We start from the raw sequence: 21,487 nt of genomic DNA, 5'->3' as shown, positions 1-21,487 counted from the left end.
GCTGACGCTTATGAGCCAATTCTCTTTTCTCTCAAATGAGACATACCAAATCTTTCTGGAAATGTGTGCTTGCAAGTGACAGAATACCTAACCCAGACGGACCTAAGGTAAAAATGGAATTTATCAGCTTGCATGAGAGAGATGAGCCTGGAGTAGCACCTGCCAAACTGGACCTAGGGGTCCAAACAATGTCATCAGACCTCAGTGTCACCATCACTTCCTGTCTCTGCTTTCTGTTATGTCAGCTTCATTCTTCATAGGCTTCTCACACTCATTGAGAGATATTTATGTTTACATCTCTTCCCAGGTGCAAGTCCAGGAGAGTAGAGAAATGCCTCATTTGTAGCAGTTGCAGAGACAGTCTCAGTGCATCTTATTGGTTCTGATGGGGTCATATGCTCATCTCTGAACCAATCATAGTGGCCAGAGACATGGAATGCTGTGATTGGCTAAGCCAGAGCCAGAGTTGAGGTCCACACATGGAGTTATGGATGGTTTCTCAGGAGGCTATACTTTATAGAAGGATGAAGGAATTCTGGGCAGCATTAACTACAGATGTCTGGTGTTGATTTCTTAAATGCTGTGTGCTTTAGTTTTCAACCTTGTTCTGCTCCAGTAAAATTGAATTTTTTGAAAAGAATTATAAACTGGAGGTAAATAAATCTGTGCAAGGAAAATAACTCTGAGGCCGCAGAATTCCAAGGAACTGAGATCGTTGAAATTCTATGCCCCAGAGTACAATATTTATTCCACAAATGTAGATATGGATACATTCTCACATAACTGCTGTTACTTTCACCTCCCTAATTCTGAAGCCAGGAAAGTCTGCCTGGAATCTTTTCCCTCTGATGACAGCTAATAAGGCTGCATAACTGCAAATATATTCCTCTACATGTGGAAAATTGCATACAATACTAATAGTATTCGTTTCTTGGGTTATTAGATTCTTTCAACTGAATCTCTTGGACCTTTTACCATTTCCAATTCAGAAACATCATAATAGAAAGACCAGGTTTGAAAGAAAGGCTGGCCACGAAAGGTTCTGAAGGCCTCCTATATTCCTAAAACTACCTTATAACTTTGGATATGAAGGTACAGGACTGTAAAACTCTCTCTTCCTTGACTGTTAAGGATGAGTCACTTGATCTTGCGAGCCAGGCCGGCGAGAGGCAGACCGATTTTACTTCACTAGCCAACTCTGGTCAGTTGGTAGTGGCTGAATGGGGTACCATGCTGAGAAGAATTCTGAGACCGTATCCAAGCTTCAGGGAAAAGAGTACTATGATTAATTAGTTCTGTCTGCCATGAGTGTAGGCATAAAAGGAATGGCAAATGTGCTACCTGTATGCAAGTCCTAAGCTACAAAGGTTTCCAGTTTCTTTTATGTTCCATATGCATTTCTTCTATATCCATGAGACAGGTTGAAGAAAATGATTCTTGACCTGTCAAAAGTGTGAGAGTCACTGCCAGAGCCAGAACTGGGGTGGGGTGAGTGAGGCACATGAAGTGCAGAATGTAAGGAAGCACTCACTCTTGGGGTCAAGCAAGTTCAGGGTCACGACTTACAGGACCCTGAGAGTGAGTGTTCCCTAAATTTTGTTTTCACCTCGTTCACCCTAATCCTGGCCCTGATCACTGCATTCTCTATGAGACTCTAAACTCTATGGTTTATGTAAAAGAAAAGTGTGTAGAAAGGAGCGAAATGTTTGGGGGGGGGAGAACAAAAAATAGTAACTGCTACATTGCCATAAAGATTTCATAAAGAAGACCTTCTCATCTGCAATTGTCATATGATATTATGGCCGTTCACCTAAAAGCCAAGTCAGTCATAGCAAGTACTTCAGAGGGTCACTCAGCTGGTGAAACAAGGAGTCTAGTTAACTGTTCGTTGGCCTTTGGCTTTTAAAAACCACGACCCCTGCTGGACGTCCCTTAGGGTCCTTTCTCTAGAGCAACTCAACTATTGTTACAATGAGGTAAGTGTCCTTTCTGTATCTCCCAATAGTTAAAAAGAAAAGAAAATCTTGAGTTTCGAAGGCCAGTTGTTCTGTGCATTCTTTCAAAATGAGTGGCAGCCAAAGGCTCTCCTGGGTGGAATTACAGACCTTTTATGATCAGGGATGGTGAGGACCTTGGAGCCACGGCTTCCTCCTCCGTATGTTATGGGTTCCTGTGGTGCCTTTGTTGTCAGATTCCCCTGTTCTCCTGGCTCATAGTGTGATCTCTTTCAGAATATTTCTTCCAACGTGCTGGAGGAGTCTGCGGTCTCTGATGACACCCTGTCGCCGGACGAGGACGGGGTGTGCTCCGGCCGGTACTTCACCGAGAGCGGCCTGGTGGGCCTCCTGGAGCAGGCGGCCGAGCTCTTCAGCACGGTCAGTGCACACAGCTGTCTGGGCTTCCACAGTCAGCCTGAACTCTGGCGTCGGTGCCCTGAGTGCCGGTCTTAACATCCAGCCAGTCCCACTTCATGATGACACCACGTGCAGGGGCGTGCAGGGCAAGGGAGGGGCTGGAGGACTTTGACGTATGTAGATTGCCTCAGCTCTCAGGGAGGCGGGAAGGCCCTTCATCACTGCAGTATTCTGGTTTTCACTGCACTCTCATTGGCTGGACAGCAGTTTCACAGTATTATTTCCATTTAACAGAGGTGGAAACTAAGCCACAAAGAGGGAAATGGCTTGCCCAGGGTTACACAATAAATCACGAGGCACGTTCTCACTCTCTTATTTTCCCTCTTTGAGAGCGGGACTCAGCTGACAGCTGAGTAATCCTCAGGATCGGCACAGACCAGGGACAGCCCAGAGAAATGTGAGGGTGGAAGCCATGGAGACTCCCCACATTAACCTAATCTGGGTCTAAACACTCCTAATAAGAGAAAAATATAGAGAGATTAAAAATATATAGATTAAGTCATTGAGATTCAGGGCAGGGAAGAAAGTATGTTGTTCATTTTCATAGTTTCCCTACTCCCTCAAATTTTTTTTTTAAATCAATTTATTTTATTTATTTATTTTTGGCTGCACTGGGTCTCCGTTGCTGCTCGCGGGGTTTCTCTAGTTGCAGCAAGTGGGGGCTACTCTTCATTGTGGTGTGCGGGCTTCTTACTGCTGTGGCTTCTCTTGTTGTGGAGCATGGGCTCTAGGCACGCGGGCTTCGGTAGTTGTGGCTCGCGGGCTCAGAAGTTGTGGCTCGTAGGCTCAGCGGCCATGGCTCACGGGCCCAGCCGCTCCACGGCATGTGGGATCTTCCTGGACCAGGGCTCGAACCCACGTCCCCTGCATTGGCAGGCGGGCTCTCAATCACTGCGCCACCAGGGAAGCCCTCCCTCAAATTTTAAGCCAAGCAAATATTTAATACTTCACTCTGTTTAGCTGATCCAGTTTTGTTTTCATCTTGATATTTTTCTTTCTTCTCTACGTTTCATTCCCAAGTTTCCATCCTACAATCTATGTATTTTAATTATTATTTTGACTGTCTTCTCTTTTTCCAGCTTTCCCTTTCAGAATTCACATAAAGTCCAAGATACTCTTGTTTTTCCCGGAATTCTAGAAAACCAGGTAGTTAGACCCCTAACTCTTTTCAGGAATGCAATGAACATCTGGCTACAGGAGGACCCCTGGTGACATTTAAATATGCTAAAGCTGCCTTCCTGAATTGTTCTTAGTTCCTGCTGCCAGTCTCCTGTCCTATTTTTTTTCCCCAGGAAACCCCTTTTCCAACTTAACATTATCAAATAGGACCATTTAGTGTGTCTAGTTCAGTTTGAATGCTACAGCCATCCCAGAGATGCTCAGACTTTATTCCTGCTCTATAAAATATTGTGGTGCCCCTAATAAATCCATTCTCCAATGCCTAATGCACTCTGGTTGCTCTTTTAAGTTTCCAGTGGATTAAATTCTCTTTGATTTTTTTTCTCCTCTTTGCAAGGGAGGACTGTACGAGACGGTCAATGAGGTCTACAAGCTGGTCATCCCCATCCTGGAAGCTCATCGAGACTTCCGGAAGCTGACCTCCACCCACGAAAAGCTGCAGAAGGCCTTTGACAGCATCATTAGCAAGGTAGCGGGGGCATCCTGGCTAACAGGTCCTATAATATGGCGCAGGTGACCCTGTCTCAGAGATGCTTAGCCCTCCTTCCTCTCTAGGGAGTGATTTACCTTAAGGACATCATTACTGTAGCTCTCTCCTATCAAATGGAAGAGGGCTGAGAATAGACAGATGACCATGATTCAAACCGTGGAAGTAGGCAGCTTGAATTACTTTACAACCAGGAATGTGAAAATCTTAAATTCACTTAAGAGAAGTCCTAGAAATCTTTCATGGGATTTTTTTTTTTGCCATTATTTCCCAAGTTTATTCCATAAACATTAAAAAAACTTTTTAAAGGAGTGAATTCTGTTTGTATTAGCCACAGGAATAGAATGCTTTATAACCCAACAATAGAAGACTCCTGCCCTCTCATCTCAATGGATCCTCATGAATTACATAACTAAGGAGAGGTTTTCTTATTTTGTTCATCAGGGTCATAAGAGAATGTTTGGAACCTACTTTCGAGTTGGTTTCTATGGATCCAGATTTGGGGACTTGGATGAGAAGGAATTCGTTTACAAAGAGCCTGCAATTACCAAGCTTCCTGAGATTTCTCATAGACTAGAGGTAAGACAAGTGATTCCGGGTGATTGACATTGTGTGCTTTACACAAACAGGTTAGAGTGGGTCATTACAACCAAACCAAGACTCATGGATTCCTCATTGATCCATATATAAAGTTTCCCCCATTGCTTGTGTAATATCAAGATATTAGGTGAGGTCATGAGGTAAAGCAAGATAAGGATAGCTTTCCCCTAAGATTCTGTACATACTTTTCAAACTTTGTAAGTGTATATGGTGAATATTTATTTTCAGGAGCATCCACATTCAATCAATGTCATGTGCTTTCTTATAAACCTTTCCAAATTTTAGTAATAGTTGTTCAGCTTGAAGTTTATCATCTTGACTTTGAAGTCATTGGGCCAAATTGTCAAATTACCCCTAGAAAATGCTGTGGTCATCCTTCTGGTGTCACCAGACAACACTTCCCACTTCTGACACGGAGATGCTTGACTAGAGGCCCGCTGTGACCTGGAACAAATGAACTCTCCCTGCTGACCAAGGAGCACCCCTTTTTGGATAATCAGAGTCAGTGTCCCATTACATGGGCTGGCAGCCCCAATCCAACCTGCTGTTTATATTTGATCCGTAACATAGCAGAAAAAAGCAGCATGTTCTTGGAGGAAAGGCTGGAGAAAAGGAGAAACAACATAGAGAAAAGTGAGAAAAAAAGAAGCAGACGTTGAAAGGGCCAAGCACTAAGAGCTCAGGAGGAAAGTCAAGGGGTGCCCTCAAAACAAAACCATCTCAGACTGAATAACTGGGGTCCCCTGAACTGCTGACAACAACCAGAGATTCACTTCTTTGCTTTCTTGCTATTGCTTTGAATTTATGCCCTTTAGTGGCTGTCAAACTTAAAACACTTTCATTGTCAAATTGCTCCATCCATGCCAAATGAGAAAAGAGACTTTAATCCTTACTTGACCCAAAGAAGCCGTGGCTCAGAGTGGTTGGGTGACTTGCCCAAAGTTGTTCAGCTCATGAGAGGAATTAGCAATTGACCCCAGGCCACTTGGTTCCCTAATATGTTTCCCCAGTTTAGTACTAGAAGCATATGTTTTATCTTCCTGTGTGCTGTGGTTTGTCCCATTATGGGAAGCCTGGTGACCTCCAAAACCCTAGGGTACAAAAGGCAAGAAATAAATAGTTCCATGCCCCTGGAGCATCTTTAGGAAATATGATGATGTTGGTTGAATTAGATGTCAAGCATACAGTTTATAGGGAAGCATATATCAGTTTGCAATGATGGACTTCCTTATGTTTCTATTTTGTCTCAGGAAATGCTGAACTTGCCTCATTAGCTCAGAGGGACTTTCAGTAATCAAAGAGCATATTCTCCCTTACACTTGTTCCAAACGTATTCCACTTCTGAGAGACAAAGAGTTGCAATATATTAAAATAACCTTTATAATCTGTTGGTTTCTCTTGCCTAGGGATTTTATAGTCAATGTTTTGGTGCAGAATTTGTGGAAGTGATAAAAGACTCTGCTCCTGTGGACAAAACCAAATTGGACCCTAACAAGGTATGGGAAAATTGCAAAAAACAACCATCAGGCTCTGATTCCCTTTGTTCTACACCCAAAAACATAACATGACCTCCTCTGTCTGGACTCTTCAAGTCATTTCAATGCAGCCAAATATTTTTTGTCTACGGTTTAACTACTATTTGGTTAGGTCTTAAAGAAACAATACTCAAAGGCAGGGATCATAATAGGAGCTACCAGTTATTAAAGATCATCTGTGTGCCTGACACTACATTAGATCCTTTACGTACATCATTTCATTTCATCCTCCTAAAGCCCTTTGAAATAAGTGTTGTTATTCCTATTTTACAGATGAGAAAAGAAAGGGTAAGCAACTGTCCAAGATCATGCAAGTGTCAGAACCAGTATTCAAACTCAGGGTCTGTCATCCTCAAACCTGGACTTTTTTTTTTAAAGAAGATTCTTTTTAAAAAATAATTTATTTAATTTATTTATTTTTGGCTGTGTTGGGTCTTCATTGCTGCGCGTGGGCTTTCTCTAGTTGCAGTGAGCGGGGGCTACTCTTCATTGCAGTGCGCGGGCTTCTCATTGTGGAGGCTTTTCTTGTTGTGGAGCACAGGCTCTAGGCGCAGGCTTCAGTAGTTGTGGCTCGCAGGCTCTAGAGCACAGGCAGTTGTGGCCTAGGGACTTAGTTGCTCTGCGGCATGCGGGATCTTCCCGGAGCAGGGCTGGAACCCGTGTCCCCTGCACTGGCAGGTGGATTCTTAACCACTGCGCCACCAGGGAAGTCCCAAACCTGCACTTTTAATCACTTCTCTTTATTGCCCTTCTATTAAAACCTTGAATCCTCAATTTAAAATATGTTGAAAAGATACAAAATTCTCACTGACAGCATTTGGTGGAGGCCTTCTTTTCAGCCAAGTGCAGGGTCCTTGTGCTGTTGGAGGAATGATGAAAAGGGCTTGGACTTCAGTTTCCTCACTTTTCAAGTGAGGGTGTATTCTGTCTCATCCCCAGTTGGGTGTACTGCAATACAATTCTGATGCTCACCACCCAGAGTTAGGGTCAGACTCCACCAGTTACAGGCTCATCCTGCAGGAGATTGCCCTAACTTCAGACACCAGCCTCAAGTGGGACCCCAGGCCGCTTGCACTTCTGACCAGACAAATATAAATTTGTGGGTTCCCATAGCACCTCTCAGTAGATAAACCGCTAGAATGCCTCCCAGAACTCAGAAAAGGGCTACACTGATGATTATAATTTCATGATAAAGGGTACACATAGGGCAAGATCTGGGATGTATCCCAGAGTTTCTATGCCCTCTCCTTGTGGAATCCAGGCATGTCACCCTCCTGGCATGTCCGTGTGTTCACCAACCAGGAAGGTCTACCAAGCCTTGGTGTCCAGGGTTTTTATTGGGGTCTCATTACATAGGCATGATTGATTAAATCATCAACTACATTACTGAACTCAATCTCCAGCCCCCTCCTACCCCAGCAGTCAGGCTGGCCCAGAGTCTCAGATCTCTAATCAGAAGTTCATTCTTTTCGATGACCAGCCACCATCCTGAAGCCATCTAGGGACCCACCATGAATTACCTCATGAGAATAACAAAGACACTTCTATCACTCAGAAAATTCCAAGGGTTTTTGAAGCTCTGTGCCAGGAAAGAAGGACAAAGACCAGATACTTTTTTTTTTTTTTTTTTTTTTGCGGTACATGGGCCTCTCACTCTTGTGGCCTCTTCCACTGCGGAGCACAGGCTCCAGACGCGCAGGCTCAGAGGCAATGGCTCACGGGCCCAGCCGCTCCGTGGCATGTGGGATCTTCCTGGACCGGGGCACGAACCCGTGTCCCTTGCATTGGCAGGCGGACTCTCAACCACTGCGCCACCAGGGAAGCCCCAGATACATTCTTTATTATACCACAGGGTGATGCCTACCCGCTCAGCCCAGCTCACAGACAGATATGCACATGAGAGAGCTTTCTAAGCTGCTGGAAATAATGCAAGTTCAAGGTATTTTTAAGGGCTGAGGGACAGAGGAGCAGTCATCATCTGGCAGGCCTATAAGATGAAGAGTTCAAACTCTTCTCTCAGTTCTGTCCTCCAGGATATTATGAAGATGATGCAAGTAGGGAGAAGTGTCCAAATCTAAGAGTTTGTTTTTCTACACATTTCAAAGGACTCACTCACTTCAGATACACTCCCTAATCTAGCCTGGAAGCAATAACTGTGGTAAGTAGCTGAGCTAAGCTTCACACAGAAATGTTTGACATCTTTGAAAGACAGGATTGGCTGTGTGCCCACGGTGACCTGTGCACAGCACATGCCACGTAGAGTTACCAGTGACATCCCTGACACGGTGCTCTTTTCCCCTCTGTTAAAACGCCCAAAGTTGGTTGTGAGAGTTTTAAATGAGAATCTGCAGCCAGAATTACAACCAGATTTCATCACACTCAATAGTGATTTATGGTCTGAGATCAGTGACCTCATCCATCCATTTCAGTGGGTGGGTATTGCAGTGACTATAGTCATTGGTATTCTTTTTTTTTAAAATAAATTTATTTATTTTTGGCTGAGTTGGGTCCTCGTTGCTGTGCGTGGGCTTTCTCTACTTGCCGCAAACAGGGGCCACTCCCCGCTGCAGTGCACAGGCCTCTCGCTGTGGTGCCTTCTACCCTTGCGGAGCACAGGCTCCAGGCTCACCAGCTTCCACAGTTGTGGCACATGGGCTCAGCAGCCGTGGCTCACGTGTTCTAGAGCACAGGCCCAGCAGGTGTGGCGCTCAGGCCCAGCCGCTCCGCGGCATGTGGGATCTTCCCGGACCAGGGCTTGAACCCGTGTCCCCTGCATTGGCAGGTGGACCCTCAACCACTGCGCCACCAGGGAAGCCCAAGGCCTTCTTTTTAAATAAGTGCTCTTCTTCATAGTATGTTTGTGTGGGTTCATGTTTATGTGTGTACATTTTTTAAATGAAATACATGCAGTAAAATTCACTTTTTTGGTGTTTCTTTCTATGAATTTTGACAAGCACGTGCAGCCACCACCAAAATCAGACATAGAAGAGTTCCATCACCGCAAAATATTTCCCCATGCCTCTTTGTAGGCATTCCCTCCCTCTGTTTTCAGCCCCTGACGGTCACTAATCTGTATTCTGTCTTTGTAGTTTTGCTTTTTCCAGAATGCCACATAAATGGAATGATACAGTAAGTAAGTGGAATCGTAGAGCCTTTTGAGTCTGGCTTGTTTCACTTAGCACAATACATTTACGATTCATCCATCTTGTAGTGGTTCATTCCTTTTTATTGCTGAGTCGTATTCTGCTGTAAGGATGTACCACCGTTTGTTTATCCATTCCCCACTTGAGGGGCATTTGGGTTGTTCCTGTTTTTTGTCTATTATGAATAATGCTGCTGTAGACATCTGTGTACAGGGTTTAGTGTAAACACAAGTTTTCATTTCTATTGGGCACGTGCACCAGAGTGGGATTGCTGGGTCATATGGTCAGTATAATTTAACTATATAAGAAACTGCGACCTGTTTCCTAAGGTGGCTGTACCACCGTGCATTCCCGCCATCAGTATGTGAACACTCCAGCTGCTCCCCATCCTTCTCAGCCCTTGGTGTTGTCAGTTGCTTTAGTTTGGCCATTCTAATAAACCTGCAGTGGTCATAGCTGTTCTGAAAAGGAAAGCTTTGCTGCTTCTGAGTAGCAGTTTGCAAACTCTCATACCAAGTTTCAGTTGGATCAGCAGCTCTGCTAGGAGGGGCAGCTTGTGGAGCTGACTTCACACGGGCACACTCCCGTCCCTTCTCCCAGTTCTGTCTCTCATATCCCTGGGGTAGAGAGGAAGGATGGCCGATGGCTGATGTCTCGCCTGATGCTTTCAGCTTCCATGGCTTTTGTGAGCACAGAGGGGTGGTGCTGCCCCTCTGTGTTCCGCGTGCCCCCCAGTGCATCCTGGGTGGAAGTTTGCAGACCAGCTCATCCCTTACCTTTTCCCCCTCAGGCCTACATACAGATCACTTTTGTGGAGCCCTACTTTGATGAGTATGAGATGAAAGACAGGCTAACCTACTTTGAGAAGAATTTCGATCTGCGGAGGTTTATGTACACCACCCCCTTCACCCTGGAGGGCCGGCCTCGGGGAGAACTGCACGAGCAGTACCGGCGGAACACTGTCCTGACCACCATGCACGCCTTCCCCTACATCAAGACCAGGATCAGCGTCATCCAGAAGGAGGAGGTAAAGGCACTGGAGGGAATGGGCTCTGGACAGAGGCCACCACTGAGGGAGTGGGCCTGGGTCACCTCCCAGGATGACACACAAACCTCCTTCATGCTCCTTCATGGCAGACTCAGGTGCAAATCTAAAAAGGGATGCCTTTGAAATATTATTTATGCTGGTTATCCTCTCACTCTCGTGGTGCCAGGGAATCCCATTTAGGCAGCTACATGTTTTATAGTACACTTTATATTTAAGTATTTTCTACTTTAAAGTTATATCTTTAACATAAATATATGTACACAATTATAATACTGTGTCTTTATATGTTAATGTTAAATTTACATGAAATGTCAAAGTTTACAATATTTTTTATTAGATTTTTATATATTTAAAAGCTTACATGTGATTCAGGCAGCGTTCTGTTGTTCATCGTCAGAGGCAGGAACAGCAAGTGAGCAGCCCCAAGGAGTCAGTGTTGAGCTGGAAGAGGGCACCATGCCAGTCAGACAGGAGACCAGTTGTCTTCTAGTCCCAGCATCCTCCTGTGACATTGCACAAGGCTCTTATCTTCATTCAGTTTCCTTATCTAAATGTTGATACAGGGAAGACCTCTTTCTTTTTTCTGGTTCCATGTGTAGCAGAAGTCTTCAAGTTCATTGTAATGGCACTGATGGAGAAAATGCCTCAAGCTACAAAACTGCTCAAAATTAGACATACTGTAAACATTTTACTTTACAATATATACATGTGCACTTATTTGTCATTCATTTTGTGTAGAGCCACAGCCTTGTCTGTGATTTAGGGTTGGCTGATCACGATTCAGCACTGTCTTTCTTGTATAAACCATATGCAATGTCTACCCATATGCAATGTCCAGGATGTTCAGTTTGGGTTTCTGTAAAGCAGAGTGAGAGCTTAAAGATCCTTGTTAAACAATATAAGAGCAGAATGCTTCTGGATTTTTATGATTTTTTTTTCCCCTAGCCTTTTACCATTGTCTTGTGCACACCTAATAAGACAGGAATCTTTTTTTTAAATTTTTATCGCGGTACACGGGCCTCTCACTGTTGTGGCCCCTCGTGTTGCCGAAGCACAGGCTCCGGACGCGCAGGCTCAGCGGCCATGGCTCACGGGCCCCGCCGCTCCGCAGCATGTGGGATCTTCCCGGACCGGGGCACGAACCCGTGTCCCCTGCATCGGCAGGCGGACTCTCAACCACCGTGCCACCAGGGAAGCCCCAACAGGAATCTTTTATAGCAACTTGCTTTCATAACATCTTGCCCAATCATTAGCTTGTTTTTCATAGAAACAACTCTTCTTCTTTCCACAGCCATAGTTCACCAGTTTATGCATTATTGAATTAGATTAGCTCATTAAAATAACAAGTGTAACAGGCATAAGCAAGTTGGTAAACAAACACTGATGAGTTGTGGTGAATACACACTTCCCTGGCAGGAGCACGGGGGCTGAGGTTACTGGAGAGCCACCCACCAGCTCAGGTGTTCAGCAGCCACATCAGAGAGTGGTTTTCACAGAGGGCAGAGGAAGCCAGAACTGATGGCTCAGCTAAGGGAAGGTTTGCTTAGAAGGCATCTGCTGTATTTCTTACTGTTTTAGACTCTTGAGCACTAGGACATGTCAGCACAGCACAGAAATAAACTCACGGTCCCAGTAAGAGTCCTCACAATTTTTCTGGGCCATTTGTAGTTCCCTAAGAACCTCAGTGTGTTAGTTTGTTAGAGCTGTTGTAACCAAGTACCACAGACTGGGTGGCTTCAACAATAGAAATTTCTTGTTTTATAGTTCCAGAGGCCAGAAGTCAAAAATCAAGGTGTTGGCAGGGTTGGTTCCTTCTGAAAGACGTGAGGGAAGGATCTATTCCGGGCCTCTTTCCTTGGCTTGTAGATGGCTGCCTTCTCCCTGTGTTTCTTCACGCCATCTTCCCTCTGTGCATGTCCCTATGTCCAGATTTCCTCTTCTTGTAGGGACATATAGGTCATATTGGATGAGGGCCCATCCTAATGACCCCCTTTGAACTTGGTTACCTCTGTAAAGACCCTGTCTCAAATAAAGTCACATTCCGAGGTACTGGGGTTTAGGAATTAAATACTTGAATTTGGAGGGGACATGACTCCATCAATAAAATTCAGAAAAGGTCATACTCCAAGCCAACAGAACTTAGCAACTAGCAGATTGACCCTTAAGAGAATTCTCTTTACTAAGAATTCACCTTCAGGGTGAGTTAGAAAAGGCACACATTATGCCAAAATCTTGTGTTACGGTGGAGAAGAAAATCTTGAATGCTGTGCTTCTAACAGCTTTCCCAATTATAAGTCAAGTAACTTCTTCCACAATAGGAAAGGAAACCTAACAGTGTAGAAAAAAACATGGATTTTGAATGTGAACATTATTGTGGTCAAAATCTGACCTCCCCACTTACGACCTGTGTCATTTACTTAACCTTACAAATCCCTCTTTGACTGCAAGGTGGAGAGAATAGGAAGTTGTTTAAAGAAGTAAATCATAAATGCATGTAAAGTTCCTGGAACATAATAAGTACTCAAGAAATGTTAGGCTCTTCCTTCCTCTTAACCTGTCCTGATTATTCTAAATTTCTCTGAAAGCCTTCTTAGCTGCTGCTTCAAACCCAGTGTCCTCTTTGTCATAGCTCCAGGTTTGTCCATGGCTTATAAGACCTGACAATGACTTTCCTAAATTTATGTCTTACGTTCAGTTTGTTTTGACACCAATTGAAGTTGCCATTGAAGATATGAAGAAGAAGACCCTGCAGTTAGCAGTTGCCATTAACCAGGAGCCTCCTGATGCCAAGATGCTTCAGATGGTGCTGCAAGGCTCCGTCGGAGCTACTGTCAATCAGGTAAGCGAAACCAGCTGGTGGCAACTCCTCTGGTTCTTGTTATTTTGGTTCGTGTTACTATATGTCTGCACCCTTCTTTCTTGAGGTCAATGAGGAGTCTGATCAACATACAAATGATGTTCCTAAACTTAGACCGAACACTTGAGGAGGTCCCTTCTGCTTCATGTAACAACCCAAGGTAGACAAGAAATCCTAGAGATGAGTGGACCGTGTCTAAGGAGTAGCATTTTTTGGAGAAATTGGGGCCAGTCCTGGCAATATGATCCAGATGGAGAGCTTCGTCATGCCCAATTTAGGCAGAGTTGTTGCAAGGCTTGAGATAAATCTGAGAGGGCCTGTAGGAGAGAAGGGAAAGGGTCTAGGACATTTCACCTGGGTCAGTCACCAGATGAAACCAGTATGCCAGGAGCGTTGCTAAGCAGGCGTGACCTGGAACCGGCTTCTTGGGCCACTTCAAAACAGACCGGATCTTCTCAGATCCATTAGAATTCTAACTCCGATCTCAGCGTGGAACTAATCCGGCCTCAGATGGAGGGCATACTAGCTTAGTTCTCTCTGTCCAGTGTGCTTCCTTAATTTCAGAACTAGATCTGCACACCTCCACACCCAAAAACTCAATGAGTGCCGTGACCCTTTCCTCATTCGGCACAACTGGACTCCCCAGCAAAAATCCTCTGTCCACATAATATCAAGGGGACAGAAATAGTACTTACTACATTTCTATGACCAGAAAATATTAGGAGGCTTTTGCTTTTGTAAGTACCAATCTTTTAATGAAAATGGAAGACTTAATAAGCCCACAACCATAGATTACACATGTACTATGCATATCTCTGACTCAAGCCAGCAATTACGCAAAAGGGTGCTTGCCACTAGGGCAACTAGACAAATGAATATGAATGGCTGGATCAGGAGAATCTCTATTTTCAGAAAAGCAACTCGAATCACATACCCTTTGATGTAGTATATTACCTTTCTATATGAAGGAAAATCTGTAATTAGTAGTATTTGATTAAGGAAATACATTTAGACTTTTGAATATTCTCCTAAAACTGCAAACTCCTCCTAAGGGATCAGCATTTTCCTGAGAAGTTCAAGACCTTCCTTGATTTTTTGTTTTGGTCAAACTAACAAAATTAAATGTTCAAACTATGACCTCACTCCCAACATTTCCTCCCAAGTAATTTCACTTTCTTTCCAACATCAGTAATGTTTTTCACTTTTCCCATCAGGGACCACTGGAAGTAGCCCAAGTATTTTTGGCTGAAATTCCAGCTGACCCAAAACTCTATCGACATCACAACAAGTTGAGATTATGCTTTAAAGAATTCATAATGCGGTAAGAGGGGAAATGGCTGGGATTTCAATAGAGCAGTGGTTTTCAAATTGTGGTCCCCAGGCGAGCAGCTTCAGCATCACTTGAGAAATTTGCTAGAGAGGAAAATTCTCAGATACCAGTCAGACCTACTGAGTAAGACTCTCCAGAGGTGGGACCCAGCAACCCATATTTTAACAAGTCCTCCAGGGGATTCGGATGCGTGCTCAAGTTTGAGAAGCCTGCATAGAGCAACACCGCTTGCACTAGTAGCTCACAAACTGTATGGTGCTTTCATATTTATCATCTCACATTGTAAAATAAATCTTCATTTTACAAAAGAGGAAATGGAGGTTCAGAGATGGGAAATGATTTTACTTAAGGTCACACAGCAAGTTAGTAGCAGAGTTGAGTTCAAACCAGGTCTTCTGAATCCAAGTAGCGAATACTTCCTTCAACGTGCTGATGTTCCACTGATGAATTAGAGCCTGAGAGGTTCTTGGCATTGGCAGTCTTTGTAATTTCCCATATCATACAATAACTTATTTTTATAAATGTAAAAGACACTGCCTCAAATTGAGAGATAGAGGCGAGATTCTAAAACTAGAATTTTACAAAGGTATCAGTCATCTCTACGGCAATTCCCACTGGCAGACAAGCGTCCTCTCTGCTCCTGAATTCTGCAGTAGAGCTGGCTCCAAGAGCAGACTGTTCAGGCTGGATAGGAAGTGAATCTTGGGACAAGGTCTTGCAAGTTGCTGCAATGTACACAGGTATACTGGGACTCCTGTGGCCCTAAAAGGAACGATTATGAAGGATGTGGATGGCACCTCACCCATAAGAGAGAAGGACATCAGAAATACATGTACTAATACTTCTTTTCACCCAGGGTCTTAGAGCAGCATATAAAGTCTAGGAATATCTTCACTTGGCAGATGGGGATAAAGGAGGCTAAAAGTTAAAGTTTGCTAAATTCAGTGAAAACTCACCAGAATGCTAGTGTCAGGTGAGGTTCTCCTCCTTCACAGGCTTTGGTGAGACATATGTAAATTTGCTACGTATAAAGGAGACATTCTTTGTCCTGCAGTGAATCTCAGCTGCTTAGTAATAGGGGTGTGTGTGTGTGTGTGTGTGCGTGTGCGTGCACACTATACATATGCACATACATGCACAGACAGAAATTATATTTATTAATGTTTTGTATTTGAATCGTTTCCTGTATTTCATAACAATTTTGACATTACGCAAAATCTAGATATTCTTCAGTAAAGAGTGCGTTTTCATAAAACAAAAGGCTAGAAAAGTATTGGGGGAATTTTTAAAGATCAATTTACTTTCCACGTATCTTCATATAAAATGAAGTTATTGTGAAAGGCCCATGAAGGTGGCAGTGGCCCGGGCCTCTCTGGACCTCTGCAAGGACCTGTGAAGTTTAATGAGCACACACTAGGACCCAGGTATGATATTCGTTATAGGAATACAGGAGCTGGGTATTCCTCTGCTCCTGACAATAGGACTTTTACCTGGCTAAATAACAAAGCAATGCAGCATGTTCTAAGAACTGTGGAGAGTACACAAAATATAGGGCTAAGAGTTCAGAAAAGAACGGTCAGTTGCAGTCTGCAGTGGCTAGGGAAAGCTTTGTGGGAAAACATCACTTAAACCTCGTCTTGGGTATGTAGTTGGTAAGAAGGGGGCAGTGGGAAGACAGAGGCATTACTGGTAAAGGGACCAACAGTAGCACAAGACACAGAGGCAGGGCTGTCCTTGATACGTCTGGGCTCCTCTGAGTTGGCAAGAGCAGTGCATTCTGTGGGCATGCCAGCACAGGGAGGGGAGCCTGGGAAGACAGCACTATTGACAAGTGGGGCTCTGAATAGAATATAGATGTAAAAGGAAGCTTGCTAAGAGAAGTGATTTTTTAGTTAAAATGTCCTTATAAAATCCCTGTCGAGGGCTTCCCTGGTAGCGCAGTGGTTGAGAGTCCGCCTGCCGTTGGCTGCGGACCTTCCCCCTGCTGGGTGGGCTGCCGCCCTGTTCTAGGAATGCCACAAGAATATCTGTCAGCGCTTCTCAAACTTCACTGTGCAAAACAAATGACCTGGGGATCTTGTCAAAATGCAGATTCTGATTCAGTAGTTCTGGGGTGGGCCTGAGACTCTGCATTTCTCACAAGCTCCCAGGTGCTGCTGAAGCTGCCGGATGGGACCGATCTTTGAGCAGAGGCTGCAAAGCTGTAGAGGTTGCTTGATTGCCGCCATCTCACATTTTCTCCTCCCTGCCCCCTCCCCGAGGGCTTCATGCGTCAGGTCCTGCCTACTGTCACTCACCCTTTTTCCTCCCCTTTCCTCCCTTCACAGGAGGAAATGTGCCATTACTATTAACACCTTTGAACAACTATAGATGCTGGTTCATTGAGCAAACATTTATTGAGCCCATACTTTGCGCCAGGCACCCTGCTACCTGTGTACAAAGATGAAGTTCCAGTACAAATAAGACGAGGCTACAGGCAAAACAGTACTTCTGCTCACTACTTCATTGTCAAAGTCCAAGTCCAGTGACTTTCATTCCACTTTATTTCACATGCATCAAAAGTAGTGGGTGAAAAAAAAAAAAAAAAAAAAAAAGTAGTGGGTGAGGGCTTCCCTGGTGGCGCAGTGGTTGAGAGTCCACCTGCCGATGCAGGGGACATGGGTTCGTGCCCCGGTCCGGGAAGATCCCACATGCCGCGGAGCGGCTGGGCCCGTGAGCCATGGCCGCTGAGCCTGCGCATCCGGAGCCTGTGCTCCGCAACGGGAGAGGCCACAGCAGTGAGAGGCCCGCAGACCACAAAAAAAAAAAAAAAAAAAAAAAAGTAGTGGGTGAGATTGTGGTGAAGGTTGCATGACTGTATTAATCTACTAAAACTAATCAAACTGTATATTTACAAGGGTAAATGTGATGATCTGTAACTTATACCCTCAGTACAAGTAGTAGGTGAGGAAACCTTCCTTTCCTCCATTGCTTAATTGCTTCTCAGGTCCAATCAGCAAGTCACAGCTTTGTAATGAATAGAGGAATTGTTTGGTCAAGTTGTTTGCGCCCCTGTGTTTTCTCCCTGGAACCTGCTATCAGCAGAGATGATGCAGGAGTGGAAAATGTTTGGGTGTGAAACCGTTCCCGGTTTTGCCTTGAGTGAGCTCCAGCTTCTCAGCAGACTTGGGCTGTAGGTCGATAAGCCCAGGTTTCCAAGGTGAACATAAGTGAGCCTTCCAAGACTGATTGCTAATAACGGAAATGTACACTTGCTGGGTACACTGTAGCTGGGTCCTGCCACTGGGCAGTGGCCTGTCTGACTCAGCTGTAGCGGGTCTGGATGAAGCCATAAAGAACCTGGCAGGCTGACCTGCTGCAACTGACACCTGATCCAGCCAGTCCTGCGGCTCTTCAGATGGTTGCCAGGTTGGGGCCTGGATCCCCTTCTGAAACATCTCAGGGTTTCAGAAGCCAAGATGGAGAGGTACAACATACTGTTTCCCTCCTCTGCTCCCCAGAGCACCCAGACCATTTTAAACACTGCAATCTGTGGTTTTAAATTTTCCTCTTATATTTCTGTCTTAGTCAGCTTGGGCCACTATAGCAAAATACCACAGACTGAGTAGCTGAATAACAGACATTTATTTCTCGCAGTGCTGGAGGCTGGGAAGTCCAAGCTTAAAGTGTCAGCAGATTCAGTTCCTAGGGATAACCCTCTTGCTGGCTTGTAAATGGCCACCTTCTCACTGTATCTTCACCTGGTAGAGAGATGAAGAAGATAGCTCTCTGGTCTCTTTCTACAAGGGCACTATTCCCATCACGTTGGTCCCACTCTCATGGCCTAATTTAAAACTTCATTCTTCCTAAAGGCCCCACCTCCAAATCCCATCACATGGAGGTCACATGTGAATTTTGGGAGGGACACAACCTTCATTCCATAACATGTGAACTTTCTCATTCTTATAAAGACTAAGTGATTTTTAAATTCATTTTTATATTTAAAGAAAAGAGAGCAGGACTCAATGGCACCAGGTCCAGGTTGCCTTTAAGGGACATAGTTTCAGATACATCAGTAGAGTTCCACCGCATAATTGGTCAAAGAGTCTTAACGGGAGTTAACATCTGTGAAGAGAAAGGAGAGGGAATTTACCCAAGTGGCCAAAGGAAAACCAACTGTGTGTAGTGTGGGTGGAAACAGAAGCAGTAGGTGAAAAGAGATCTGAGTATTTGGTGGGAAAGCAAAGCCTGAAACATTACGAGAGGTTGCTCGAGAGCAGGTCCGTAGCAGGGACATATGAAGGACGTCTGTCCCTTTTCCAGGTCACAGGGACCTGTCTCAGTGGGCCTAGGAGGCTGGGTGGAAAACTGAGAGCTGAGTGGAGCAGCACATACACACACACACACACACACACACACACACACACACGTGCACGTGGCTTCCCCCTCCCAGCCCTTCTGCAACCATTCCCAAGAGGAAAAATTCCATTTCAGTTACAGTGCTATCCTGTCCTCTTCTCTTAGCGCATCTCCATCCCTGGTTCTCTTGAACAAGGTCTCGATCCTCAGGGCTTGACGGTGCTCTCACTTCAGGACCAGGGCACCGCGTGGGAGGGTGTCTGGGCTGACTGTGAAATGGAGAATAGTGTGCGATCGTGGGAACCACAGGCCTCTGTAACTCCTCAGGACAGAAGCCCAGGGCCCAAGGAGGCGGAAGACAGTGTAATGTGAGTCAGGCCCTAGAGCCTAGCCTAGAGTCTGATCTAGGCGGACCCCACCCCCCGCTGGGTTCTGGGGTGTTTAGCAGGTCCTCAGAACCTGCTTCCAGGTGTCAGACTTGAGACTGGACACCTTCCCAAGCCCGTAGTCCCAATCTCGCCCCCTTAGGAGGAGGAAGCAGGGCCACTGTGACTTCCCCGAGGCAGGGAGCCACACCAGCCCCTCTGGGGCCGCCCAGGCAAGGGAATTAGAGGGGGCTCAGGGCGACAGCCGGAGGATCCAGCCACGGCTGCTCCTGTCTGCCCTGGGGTGCGCTCCCTGCCCCCGTGGTGCCCTGCTCCTTCGGCCTCAGGCGCCTCCCCACAGGCAGCAGCGGGGCACCCAGGACAGTGCTCCTGGTGGGCTGTCTCCCCCGCTTCGCTCCAGGAGACGCAGGCCACGCCGCCTGCACAGCACTCCTCCCGCAGCCACTTGGTCAGGTCCTCACATGCCCGACACCATTTCATCCTCATAAACCCACTTTATAGATGAAGGAAGTGCGGTTGAAGGAGACCACGATTAGCCCAAGGTCACACAGCAAGTAAGTGGCAGAACCAGGAATTAGACTAGCCTTCCACTGAGACCGGCTGCCCTTGGGATCTGAGGTTTGGTAGAGGTCGGGCTGGGAGGGAGGAAATGCAGGGACAGTGCTGGAGGTGCCAGCCGAGGTGGCTCTGACCAGGGGACCCTCACATCCACTGCAGCCCTTCCTGTGGAAAGGCCAGATGTTCCTTTGGTGCCCTGCCCCCAAATAATCCTTCCTCAACTTCAAGGGCCTGGACCACATATATCACTCCAGTCACGGGAGGGGGTGGGGAGCCAATCCCTCAGTTTCTCCAGTATCTCTCCTCTGACTCCGGCAGCTGTATTTTTTCACTGGACCTTAGCTGGAGACTTGCTGAAGTGTTACCAGGAAGAAGATGAGAAACGCCGAATACTACAAATTGGGATTCGGGAGAGAATAGTTCCAACTTGAGACCAAGGCCGTATGCCTTGGATTCTAGCTGGAAGGGTCAGGGTCTTTCCTAGGCAGCATTTGTGGTGTTGGGGTTATGAGTGTGGGCTCTCGGGCCTAGTTGCCTGGCTTCACATATTCACTCTGGGACTTCCCTGGTGGCACAGTAGTTAGGAGTCAGCCTGCCACTGCAGGGGACACGGGTTTGATCCCTGGTCTGGGAAGATCCCACATGCCACAGAGCAACTGAGCCCATGTGCCACAACTACTGAGCCCGCATGCCACAACTACTAAAGCCCGTGCGCCTAGAGCCTGTGCTCCGCAACAAGGGAAGCCACCACAATGAGAAGCCCGCACACCGCAGCAAAGAGTAACCCCCGCTCGCTGCAACTAGAGAAAGCCCGAGTGCAGCAATGAAGACCCAACGCAGCCAAAGATAAAACAATAAGTAAATAAATAAATAATATCTACTCTGCCTTAACTAGCTGTGTGACCTTGGGCTAGTTACCCAACCTTAGTTTCCCCAACTGTAAAATGAGGATAAAATAGTAACTACCTCTTAAAGTTAGTATCAAAAGAGTCAATTCAGAGAACTTAGAATAGGACTTGGCACATATGAAGTGATTGATGAATATAACAGTATGGGGCAAATAGAAACCAGATTGATTTACATAGGAAAGAGACTTAATCTGATTTAAATATAGACATTGTCTGCCCATGACTTGTGTGCCTCTGTAAGGTTTGTAACATAACACACAGTGGGGCTGATGAGACATCGGCCTGGGAGCAACAGGATCCTGGATTTACATCCACCTTTCCTGTTCCCAAAGGTGTATGACTCTGGACAGGGCACTTCATCTCTTTGCATCTTAGTTTCATCAACTATGAAAAAAAGGGGCTGGGATATAAAATCTCTGACATCCCACCATCATTCTTATATAGAACAAATAGCTTCTGCACTCAGACTGGGTCTATCAGGAATAGTAACAATAATAATAATAACAATAAGTGTTCTACGTTTTAGCTATGTAACAGTACTATTCTAAGCATTTTATATATTTAATTCATTTAATCTTTACAAAACTTTATGAGGTAGGCTATTTTCACCATCATGTCACAGGTGAAGAAACTAAGGCATGGAAAGCTTAAGTAACTTGCCTAATGTCACAAAGCCAATAAGTAGCAAAGCAGGATTCAGAGGT

At 45.4% G+C, this 21,487-nt stretch overlaps 1 protein-coding gene across 5 annotated transcripts in view; it reads left to right on the top strand.

The window, feature by feature from the left end:
- The window catches only part of DOCK8 (dedicator of cytokinesis 8), a 224,196-nt gene that overhangs the window by 199,026 nt on the left and 3,683 nt on the right, over positions 1 to 21,487 (top strand). For 4 of the 5 annotated variants that reach the window (XM_089913260.1, XM_022573565.3, XM_089913261.1 and 1 more), the window contains 7 exons: positions 2,232 to 2,375; positions 3,931 to 4,062; positions 4,525 to 4,659; positions 6,087 to 6,176; positions 10,149 to 10,385; positions 13,102 to 13,245; positions 14,478 to 14,584. In XM_089913260.1, coding sequence (XP_089769386.1) covers positions 2,232 to 2,375; positions 3,931 to 4,062; positions 4,525 to 4,659; positions 6,087 to 6,176; positions 10,149 to 10,385; positions 13,102 to 13,245; positions 14,478 to 14,584 — 989 coding nt within the window. Of the gene's footprint in view, positions 1 to 2,231; positions 2,376 to 3,930; positions 4,063 to 4,524; positions 4,660 to 5,038; positions 5,240 to 6,086; positions 6,177 to 10,148; positions 10,386 to 13,101; positions 13,246 to 14,477; positions 14,585 to 21,487 lie in introns of those variants that run through there. The other variant, XM_089913262.1, reaches the window with a different exon arrangement.

Source organism: Delphinapterus leucas, chromosome 6 (genome assembly GCF_059928025.1).
Source record: "Delphinapterus leucas isolate spDelLeu-1000000601 "Yukka" chromosome 6, BTC_Dleu_Yukka2, whole genome shotgun sequence".
Taxonomy (NCBI): Eukaryota; Metazoa; Chordata; class Mammalia; order Artiodactyla; family Monodontidae; genus Delphinapterus; species Delphinapterus leucas.
This window is presented reverse-complemented; position numbering and strand designations above follow the sequence as displayed.